Source organism: Olea europaea, unplaced genomic scaffold, assembly GCF_002742605.1.
Source record: "Olea europaea var. sylvestris unplaced genomic scaffold, O_europaea_v1 scaffold119, whole genome shotgun sequence".
Lineage (NCBI taxonomy): Eukaryota > Viridiplantae > Streptophyta > Magnoliopsida > Lamiales > Oleaceae > Olea > Olea europaea.
The window spans coordinates 481,556-492,899 of NW_019229312.1; the positions used below are offsets into that span (position 1 = coordinate 481,556).

Here is an 11,344-nt window from a genome sequence, read left to right on the forward strand (position 1 = left end):
TCTGAACAGGTCACGTGAGAATACTGCAGAGTCTAAACAGGTCACAAATAGTCACATGCGAGTAATGTGTTATATAACCGCATGTCACAAATCGTCACAAATAGCAACAGTTGGTTAAATTGCATGACTTGAGTAGGTCACAAGTGGTCACATATGAGTACTTTCTTATATAACTGTAAGTCACAGATGGTCACGAATAGTTTGATTAACTTGTTACATATGAACAGGTCACAAATGGTCACAAATTCTTAACATTTATCATCGACACTCTTACAAAAGAAGTAAGCATAGAATTGGTCCCATCTAGTGGAAGATGACATTCAGGTTTAGTTTGAACACACAAGTTGGTCTCATCTAGTGCAAGATGACATTCAGATTCAGTTTGAACACACAAGTTAAACAAAAAATATAGAGCTTATTTTATGTTTGAAATGGTCACAGACGTTCACAATCATCAAAAACAGAGTTACAATCAATGTTTGTTTACACAGCCCTTTTCCAGAAATAAGTGACATCGTGAGAATAACGAAAGCTCAATGCATAAATCTATCAACTTGTATAATCCAAAAAATACGTCGTTCAGCAATAAAATGAAACAATTTGCAATTACAAAGAGTATCATTTTGTAAAAAAATTATGCTAAGCTATTTGAATTTCTTTGGATCTTTCTTTATTTTCAGTTTTTTGTCATTCTGGTTAAGTGGCACCAAGTTCCTGCATGTTCGACGATTGTGCCCGAATTCACCGCATCTTCCACATTTCACAACTTGTGATCTTTCATATGCTGGCTTCTTTCTCTTCTCAGTAGGCCGTCCAGAACTTCTCTTTTGGTTTGGAGCAAAAACAACTCTATTACTTATATCTTCTGGCAAACTCCATTCTGATTTATTACCTACAGGAAATACAGTCTCTTTGTAGGTATTTAGATATGCATCTCTTGTGTAATACATAGAGCAAAAGTCATATACATTCAGCTTCAATGTTGCTATTACTGCCAGTGCATGTGGACAGGAAAGTTGATCCACTTGAAACATTCTACAACTACATGTATGTAGAGTTATATCAATCATGTATGATGAAGAATTGTCCCTCACTTCAAATAAAGCGTGACTTGCAGGTGAAACCTAAAAATAAAAAATATTTAAAGTTATACTTGTGATCAACATAATAAACATAGTTTTCTTGTTTTTACCTTTAGATTTCTCACATCATTGCTCATTTCCCTTAACAACTTCTCATATTTTGTTGCAAGCTTTGTGAAAGTGCCATGTGCGTCATCTCTATTTTTGCAAAACCAAGATTAGACCATTTACCTCAATGATTTTAGAAGTGCTTCAATGGGGTAATTTTTTGCCGCCTTCGTGACTGCATTAACAGATTCTACTATGTTTGATGTCAGAGTAGAGTATCTATTGGTTGGCATGTGCAATCTTGACCATTTTTCATATCCAACATCCAACTACAAAATAATTTTAGTTATTAGATAACAGATTCAAGTAACAAGTCACATATGGTCACAGTTAACTCTAAAAAGTTTACAGATTGTCAGTATTATCACAGAACAGGTCACAAATGGACACATTCATAAAACTATATTATGTTTTCAATTATAAATGAGACCACATGCTAAATATGCACTGTATATTTCATTCATAATCATGTTTCAATTTCATGTAATAAAAAATGAAATATAGTTTGTACATTAAACATGCGTGATCACAGATATTCATAGAAATTTCATAACATCACAAAAATAGTGACAGGAAGTCATATAACATAAGTTTCAGACAATCACATACCAAATATCCCCTGATATCTTCATTTATTGAGTCCAATTGCTGCATTTGGTATTCAAATTCATCCACTGTATAAGCTCTTACAGCAGAATTGAATGCATGTGTGACATTGTGACCTGATTTTGCATAATGTGACTTCAAATTTTTCAGCAAATGGTATGAACAGATCCCATGCATTGCCTCTGGATATACAAACTCAATGGCATTTCTTATGCTATTGTGTCTATCGGATACTATACATAATCCATCTCTAGATCCGTATGCCCTCTTCAACACCTCAAGAAACCATCTCCACGACTTATCGTTTTCATTATCCCCAATCCCAAAAGCTAGTATGAAGATATTGTTGTTTGCATCTTGTGTACAAGCAGTAAAGAGTGTACCGCCGTAGTGACCATTTAAATATGTACCATCAACAACAATGACTGGTCTACAATATTTCCAACCACCAATCGATGCACCCAAAGCCATAAAACAATATTTAAATCTATCTAAATGATCAGTTTCTATTCGTGTGATTGTCCCTATGTTCATCTGTTGTAACATAAAAAAATAAGAAGGTAGCAACTGAAACGATGTTGTTGGATCACCTCTAATCAATTTTAATGTCTGCTCACGTGACCTCCATGCCTTCATATAATTCACCGATACTCCATATTTGTGCAACATGTCATTTGAGATATCATTAGGAGTGTATATTGTACGTGAAGAAGTGTATTTATACCTGATGTAGTTTGACACCATTGAGCTAGATGCTTGTCGATGAGATCCTAAAACAATGTTCATTGAGCACGTGTGACCATTATAGATTTCCCTGATCTTAAACATTTTCGTTTCTCCCAAGCGTGAAGATCTAAATATCCACTTGCAATCATCTTGAGAGCACTTTATTACGTACTCTTTTTTGTCCGATCTCAACACCTTATATTCAAATTTGTTTTGTATGGCATAGAGGGCCAAACTCATTTTCAGTACTTCCTTATTGCGAAAAACATTTCCCTCCACTACTTCTCTAGCATTTGCTTGAGATATCAATGTCACATCTTCTTCAATGTTTCCATTCTCAATTGTAGTAACCGAGTCACATATATCCTGAGCTATTTGTTATAAAGAAACCACATTAGTCGATGACTCAATGGTAGTAATTGATGACTCTGGGCATTGCAATGCACCTGTTGACTGCCATGAGTCTGTAGTGATAACATCAACTGCAATAGGATAGTTCGATACAATGCCATCCAAAGATCTTAGCCTCAAATACGTTAAGACATTATTATTACTTAGTATCCGAACTGGAGGTAAACTAGAATCCAAAGAATATGTTAATCTCACACCTACTTCTGCATGATTAAGCCCCAATTCTGAAATAACAAGGTTAACCAACTCATCATACTTGCACGTATCATTCACTAGTATAAGTGATGTGTGACCTCCATATAACAGGCACACGTTCAAAATTGTCATCCCTGATCACAAACAAATAACAGAATGTCACATTTCATTCACTAAAATCAGGAAATGATCAGATGCAATGACATTGATGAATACAGGTCACAGATGAAGAAGTCACAGATCTATCAATACAGGTCACAGAAATTATTTAATGTAAAGAAATTCACATACGGTCAACAAATTTAGCGTCGCAGAGAATCAATTTTCAATGCAATGACATTAATCACAGAATAAACTAATTCTACTTATGGACTGTCAAAGACTGACATATATGTCACAATCTATTTAATTCAGTGGTCACAACTAGTCACAATTAACAAAAATATGCACCAATGTGATTGAATCACCAAAATAGTCATAGATCAACACGTTCATGACTGTAAATTGAAAAACAAAAATTGCATACTACCAATGGTTAATGAAAAAAATACACGTCACACACTGGGCAAAATATAGTTTATTCTTAACGGCGTGAAATCTCTTATTATGTTTGGATAAATGTTTCAATAACTTCGAAAACACCTATTTCTTCAAAATCAGAAGCTATACTAAGTAATTATATGCTTACCTTCGAAATCAAATAAAAAAACTTCAGTTTCTGCTTTGGGCAAATTGAATTCTTCCATACTGGAACTTCGACTTTCTCCAATTAAATGAAAATTACCAGCATATCGACGTTATTGATGGATTGCAGAGAATGCCAGGGAAATTTTCGTGATATTTTTGGAGAGTTTTTGGTGAATCTGTTGTTTAGAAAGAGAGTTTTTGTGTAACCCGTTTTGTAGGGAGAGAAAATCTCGTTTGATTATGGTTGGAAAATAAAAAATGTCTTTAATTATGGCATATTAGTAAGTTGTAAGAGATTATAATTTTTTTATCCAAATTTAACGTATATAACATTATATTTTTATATATTTAATATTTTCAATTATCACCTGAATTATGAAAGTTTTAAGGAACTTTGTTAATTGTGAAACATGTTTATATAATATAGTAGATATGTGGTTATCCCTTTATTTAAAGTCAATTCAATCCAACCCAACCCAATCAAGTTTGGGTTGGTTTGGGCTTCGGTCCAATTAAAGTTAGATTCGATTATATTTTTGTTAAATTTAAATAAATTTTTAAAATTTGAAATTACTTGAAAATCTCTGTTTTTTTTTTTTTAAATACCTATTTAAGGAATTCTTTTTGGAAAATGATGTATACATACGTTTAACATTTATGAAGTATTTATTATTATTTTTTATAATTTTTTGGGATTTATTCATTTCATCATCATCTTCTTAATTTTTACTTTATTATGAAATAATATTTCATTTGTAAATTGTGTTTATCGGAATCAATCTATATAAAATAAAATGGATGTTTATAAAATATAAGTCCTTTTCATATCTTTACTATTGTGTTTGTTTAGGTTTTTTTTTTTTTTTTTTCATCTTAGATATTATTTTTTTAAATTCATTGGGTTGGGTTGGGTTTCGGGTTATGATTCATAACCCGAAACCCAACCCAACCTCAAAAATATTTTTTCAACTCAATCAAACCCAATTGAACTTAAAAAACCAACCCAAATCGATCGGTTTGGGTTGATCGGGTTGAACGGGTTGGGTTGAGTTTTGCCCAGCCCTACCTCCATCATAGATTCACAGACCCGACGGTGGTTCCGACGAATCCAGCTAGGGCGGCCACCATCTGCATTTGCCACTGATCAATAGTGTACCTTTCTAAGTTGAGGTAAAACTCTTGACCATTTTGGTTAGGGTTTTTGGAAATTGTACTTTGGTTGGGGTGTAATTTTTTTATGTCGTATATTTGATGGTTTATATCTCGTTTTGGTGGTTCTATCCAAAGATTTGAATTGAACAAAATATGAGTGAAGAATGAATTTGAATGGTAAAATATGGAAACCGGTGTGATAGATTGTCGTTAATCTATGATTTCTTATTGTTTAATACACTCCAATGACTTGGATAGTGGGGTTTGAATATGAAGCGAATGATCGATTTCTGCCTCGGATCAATAAGAGAAGGAAATGGAGATTGTGAAGAGTAACATATTTTTGGATATCTTTTATGCAGCATTCTAATTTTATAGTTACTGAGATTTACTAGCAATAAGTGCAATGATTTTAAAACGTTACTGAGAGGTTTGGCTAAAAATTCAATTTTTATTAGATTTTGATAAAAAATAATTAAATATGGAGTTGAAAAATTTATAAAAAGTTGCGGATATCATGAGATGTGATTAAAAATGAGTTTGAAAAAAAATGAATTTTAGAAAATGAGGGACAAACATTGGCATAATTCACATAAAAATAGATTTTTGGTTATTTATTTTTGTTATAGAAATGAAATTAAGAACGAGCGAAGAAGATAAATATATAATTATATCTGTATATTTTGCGTCAACTCAATACGAGAGAGTTGAGGTTGAGAATGAATCAATTTGGATTTTGAAATTATTAGTAATAACAATTTAAATGGATATTTTATGAATTGTTTATTAAGGAGAAGCTTATTTTGATAAAAGAAAAAGAGTGAAATATGTATTTCTGTTGCCATCTTGGGTGGCCTTGAAATGAACCAAAATAAATAAAAATAAATAAATAAATAATCCTCTTGCTCAGGGCCCAGCCCAGATCCATTTGCGACCTTTCTTCTTAGTATAGTTTAAAAGGGTATTGGGCCTAATTTACCCAAAATTTTAAACCCATGGTCCAGCCCATCCCAGACCAGCCCGTGTTCCACTTCACAATAGACCAAGCCCAAAACAATAGAAATTCATAAACCTGGATAACCCATCCCCTTCTTTCTCGCACTGCCTCTCTCTCTCACCCTTCCTCACCATTGGTCCAGCTCAAATAAACATTCCAGCCTCCAGACGGGCCCGTACCAAACTTCAGTTGTTTTGAGATAGGCTCAATTTCTGGGATTCTCCTTCTCCTCTGTTTCAAGGTAGCTATAAGCTTTATCAAGTTGAATTTATGGGTTTGTTTATTTATATGAGGTTGTTTTCATGTAATTTTTAGCCTGAATTGGAATATATATGCTGGATTGATTTTATGTTTCAATATGTATAAACTATTCCCCAGAAATAGGGGAACTTGGGGATAAAACTTTCCAAGCAAAAAAGGGATAAATTTGTAGGGTCCGAAATCCATTGCTGAGGAAATGGCATTTGTTGGTGAAGAAAGTGACATATTATTTCTGTACAGAGATTTTACAAATTGATTGAATTGTTTGTATTCTCTTTTGTTATGTATTTGTTTGGTTGATGGGAGTGGAGGTTGTTTCCATGGAGTATCTTTGGATTGTTTTTTCCAATTGAATATGGCTTAAAGCTTAAAGGAGCTTTACATTTATCTATTCTGATTTGCATGCACATATATATAGCAAAAGCTCTTTCTAAGACAAGAATTCCTCTAAACTATTGTAGTTCGGCGGGCCTTTGAAAAGATTTAGTTTTCCATATTCTTCATTCACTGATGAGCAGATAAAGAATTCAAACACCAAAAGCAAGGTGATTGTCCCTCGTGAGTTTGTATTCTATTTGTGGTATTGTACTAGGGTAAATCTTTGAAATTCCATCAGATCAAATCAAGAATTCTTGCCTGTATATGATATAGCTAAAGACGTCTGCTCTACAATCATATTCACCGAAACACTCTAGCTGGTGACACCATCTTAGTTGCTGAAAATGCTTTCTTGAGACCAATGTGCAGAACTTGTTTAAAAAGTGGTGATATGTCAAACTAGTGATGTTGAATTGATTTTATCATATGATATAAAACCTAATTGAATTCTCAATGGTTCTATCCAGTCCAACTGATTGTTTCTAGTTTTTGTGTCATTTACCAAAATTTTATTACATCGGCTCTCTTAAGTTTCAGCCCCCCTTTCTAGTTTTTGTGTCATAGACTATCCTGTATGATTGCCTCGGGCATGTGGGTCATTAGTCCATTGACCATAATGTTACTTATGGTGTTTGCTGGTGTCTTGAGCCTAGTGTGAGTGAAGGATAAATTTGTATTAAGATAAGAAATTTTATATCTTAGGTGGGAAATGATTTGCATGAGTGAAATTTTTCTGCGAAAATGATTAAACATTCGACGACCTGTGGAGAGCATTGGCGATGTAATTTTAATGATTATTTATTTAAACAAATTGTCATTAATATCCTGTGTTTTGCAAAAAGTTATTTAGCCTGCAAATGTGAATATTTTTATTCTTGTTATTAAAAAATAATAATGTACCCCCATTTTTAATAAAGCATTTCATATTAATTTTAATCACATGCAATTTCAAATAATGAAGATTGGGATGTTAGTCCAGCCAGTTGAATGATTTTCCCACTGGTTTTCTTTCGTACGGTTTTTATTACATAGCTCAGCTTTTTTTCCCAATTTTCCAGTTGAACTTGGCCCTGTCCAATTCCTTTTTTTTATTTTTTATTTTCATTTTTATTTGGACCCTGTCCAATTTTTACGACATTGATCAAACATTGCTCTTCGACTGATGCTGTACATCACAAATAATTCTTAATAATAATGTCTTAAACAAGATTATTAAATTGGTGAACACTATTTTTTAATTATACTTGACTTTTTTATATTTATTTTTTCTTTATCATAACTTTCTTAAAGTTAATAATTTTGATCTTCTCAATGGATAAATATGTAAAAATAAGAAGTAAGATCATTTTTATAAAAGTACAAGATCTGGCATGTTAAAGTTGTAGCTTTCATTACAGGAATCATTAGTCTACGAATTTTTTTTCCTGGAATTAATTTGATAGTTGTATTTGTGGTACAGTGTCGAATAACAATTTTTTGTTGTATTGACCTCTGTAGGTTTAGCCGTTTAGGGTTTTGCTGTTAGAACCCCCACCATTCCTTTCCCTCTATTTCCTCTCCCTTTCTCTGCAACAATTAATCTCAACCAGATATGCCTCTGCAAATTTGTTATATATTACTTTCTTCCGTTTGTTCACTCATTCTGTTTCTGTGTAGATAATTAAGCATCATTTTTGTCTTTTTCAGGTATTTAAATATGGCAAGAGGTCCTATAAGACACCTCCTAAATCTGTATTCCACCAAGAACAATTTTTCAAGGGTTACAAATTTTCTTCATTCCAATCGTTTCCTCCATCATTTACATCCATTTGAATCCATATTTTACCCTTCCCCTCACCCTCAAATTACCAACCCTATGAAATTTAAGCCATCTTACTTCACCCAATTTTCAGATTTTTACATTTTTCCATACTTCAATGTACACACAATTTGCGCACTTTCGGACAATGTAAAAAAGGAGCCTGCTTCAAACTTAACAGAAAAGGTAGAAAGCGAACCCAAATTAGAATGCGGTGGTGATGGATTTACAGAGAGTGAACTGGGAAATGAAGATACTGGGTCGGAACATGAAAGATTGAATTTTGTCCAGATAGCAAACCGTGATCCAGTTGAAATTTATAAAGATATTAGAGATGCTGTAAAGTCAGAAAAGCAAAGCCGGGCTGATTGGGATACTTTAACTGAGATTTTTAGGTCATTTTCCAAGTCCGGTTGGGCATCGAATCAGGCCCTAGCTGTTTATATTGGTGCCTCATTTTTTCCCACTGCTGTTCACGAGTTCCGTAAGTTTTTCTTCAAGAATTGTAAGACTGATTTAGTCAAGTACTTGGTATCGCTTGGCCCTGGTGATGGGGCCGATAAGTTTTTGTTCCCTGTTTTTGTTGAGTTTTGTATAGAAGAGTTTCCAGATGAGATTAAGAGGTTTAGGAAAATGGTGGACTCAGCTGACTTGACGAAGCCACACACTTGGTTCCCTTTTGCGAGGGCAATGAAGAGGAAGATAATTTATCACTGTGGACCAACTAACAGTGGCAAAACATATAACGCGTTGCAGAGATTTATGGAAGCCAAGAAGGGAGTTTACTGTAGTCCTCTCAGGTTGTTGGCAATGGAGGTTTTCGATAAGGTGAACACATTGGGGGTTTATTGTAGTCTTCTTACAGGGCAAGAGAAGAAGGATTTTCCGTTCTCAAACCATGTTGCTTGTACTGTTGAGATGGTGTCAACAGATGAGCTGTATGATGTGGCCGTTATTGATGAGATTCAAATGATGGCCGACTCTAGTAGAGGTTATGCTTGGACTAGGGCTTTGCTCGGGCTGAAAGCTGATGAGATACATTTATGCGGCGATCCAAGTGTTCTGAATATTGTTAGGAAGATTTGTTCTGATACTGGGGATGAATTAGTAGAACAACATTACGAGAGGTTTAAGCCTCTAGTGATTGAGGCAAAGACCCTCTTGGGAGATCTGAAAAATGTAAGGTCCGGGGACTGTGTTGTGGCATTCTCAAGGAGAGAAATTTTTGAAGTTAAATTGGCAATTGAGAAGTATACTAATCACCGTTGCTGTGTCATATACGGTGCCTTACCACCAGAGACTCGTCGACAGCAAGCAACTTTGTTTAATGATCAGGATAATGAGTTTGATGTCTTAGTTGCAAGTGATGCTGTAGGAATGGGTTTGAATTTAAATATCAGAAGGGTTGTCTTTTATAACCTTTCAAAGTATAATGGTGATAAAATGGTTCCAGTGCCAGCATCGCAGGTGAAACAGATTGCCGGAAGAGCTGGGCGTAGAGGAAGTCTCTATCCTGATGGACTAACTACTACTTTGCATCATGATGATTTGGAGTACTTAATAGAGTGTTTAAAGAAACCTTTTGACGACGTTAAAAAAGTAGGGCTTTTTCCATTTTTCGAGCAAGTCGAGCTATTTGGAGCACAACTTCCAAATATAACATTTTCCCAGCTCCTAATGGAATTTGGTGAGAATTGCCGATTGGATGGGTCTTACTTTTTGTGCCAGCACCAGCACGTGAAGAAAATAGCTAATATGTTGGAAAAGGTTCAGGGGTTATCTCTGGAAGATCGTTTCAATTTTTGTTTTGCCCCTTGCAACATTAGGGATCCAAAAGCAATGTACCATCTTCTGAGGTTCGCTTCATCGTATGCCCAAAAGCTTCCTGTCAATATAGCAATGGGCATGCCCAAATGTTCTGCTCGTAGTGATTCAGAGCTCTTGGATCTTGAGACCAGGCACCAAGTAGTGTCTATGTACTTATGGTTGTCTAATCACTTTGAGGAGGAAAGTTTTCCATATATTAAGAAGGCCGAGACAATGGCTACAGATATTGCTCACTTATTGGGCGAATCACTCTTAAAGGCTAGCTGGAAGCCAGAATCAAGGAATGCACGTAACACAAAGCTGCAACAGGAGGAGGATGGTTATCAGAGGCCAAGGTCACTGGTTAAGTTACAGGAAAAGTAAGTTGTACTGCATTCTTTTCATTCTTTTGCTGTTTTCTGCGAGAATAATTATATCTGGAAATAAGCAAGTTGTACAGAGTTGTTTCCTAATATAATATATTCCTTTTCAGTTTCACATTTCAATGCATTTTCATTCGTCTTTTTGTATGATGTGTCTTTTTCTTTGCCATATTCTATAGAAAGATAGTTTTAATGCATTGAGACTTACGGGTCTGAATTGAATTTCCAGAACTGTTTTTCCTTTGAACTTTGAGAAAAGTGGTATAAACGTTTTTCTTTTTGGTGCTTTGTACAAATATTGCTAGTTTAATAAAGCTGTAACTGTCAAATAGGTCTCTGTAGTTTCTTTTAATCACGAGCTGGTGTAGAGGAACTAAGTTTTTTGAAGAGAACATAGGAATATAAGTGTTTTAACTCGTCTAGAACTGTTATGGAATCATGGAATTCATAGACTGCCCTTTTGGTCATAGTAGGAGTAAGGGTGATAATGGTCTCTCTATAGAGGATCATGTTGTTCCAAAGATTGATATTTTTAAGTATTTAGGTTAGATTATTAGTTGGACTTGAAGAGGGTAAAATGAAGGGTATATCAGTGTAACAACCGATGTTTTGAAAACCAGCGTAAACAGCACTCGGAAAAGGTGAAGGTCAATGGTAAAATAGAACAAGTGGTCATAATTATTAAATAAATAAATGCAAAATATTCATAAGAGTGTAAAATTTGATATATTGTTTTATTTATTAGACTATTTTT

The 11,344-nt window shown here is 34.3% G+C and overlaps 2 protein-coding genes across 7 annotated transcripts; one reads left to right on the plus strand and one right to left on the minus strand.

Moving 5' to 3' along the window:
• Nucleotides 1–238: 238 nt before the first annotated feature.
• Nucleotides 239–3,874, minus strand: LOC111373987. The gene is made up of 7 exons (XM_022996585.1): nucleotides 3,817–3,874; nucleotides 2,969–3,262; nucleotides 1,800–2,893; nucleotides 1,314–1,459; nucleotides 1,193–1,280; nucleotides 746–1,124; nucleotides 239–354 (listed from the first exon to the last, which is right to left on the minus strand). Exons 1-7 carry the CDS (start codon nucleotides 3,872–3,874, stop codon nucleotides 239–241), a joined length of 2,175 nt encoding a protein of 724 aa, XP_022852353.1.
• Nucleotides 3,875–6,681: 2,807 nt separating this feature from the next.
• On the plus strand, nucleotides 6,682–10,603 carry LOC111374008 (DExH-box ATP-dependent RNA helicase DExH18, mitochondrial-like). Of its 6 annotated transcripts, none has more exons than XM_022996614.1 (4): nucleotides 6,692–6,783; nucleotides 6,877–6,989; nucleotides 8,101–8,192; nucleotides 8,290–10,603. In XM_022996614.1, the coding sequence occupies exon 4, from the start codon at nucleotides 8,300–8,302 to the stop codon at nucleotides 10,589–10,591; it is 2,292 nt and encodes a 763-aa protein (XP_022852382.1). In that variant the 5' UTR covers nucleotides 6,692–6,783; nucleotides 6,877–6,989; nucleotides 8,101–8,192; nucleotides 8,290–8,299; the 3' UTR covers nucleotides 10,592–10,603. The 6 variants fall into 6 exon arrangements, with proteins under 6 accessions (XP_022852383.1, XP_022852379.1, XP_022852382.1 ...); XM_022996613.1 differs by having other exon boundaries at nucleotides 6,692–6,770; XM_022996611.1 differs by lacking the exon at nucleotides 6,877–6,989 and having other exon boundaries at nucleotides 6,686–6,770.
• Nucleotides 10,604–11,344: the final 741 nt, after the last annotated feature.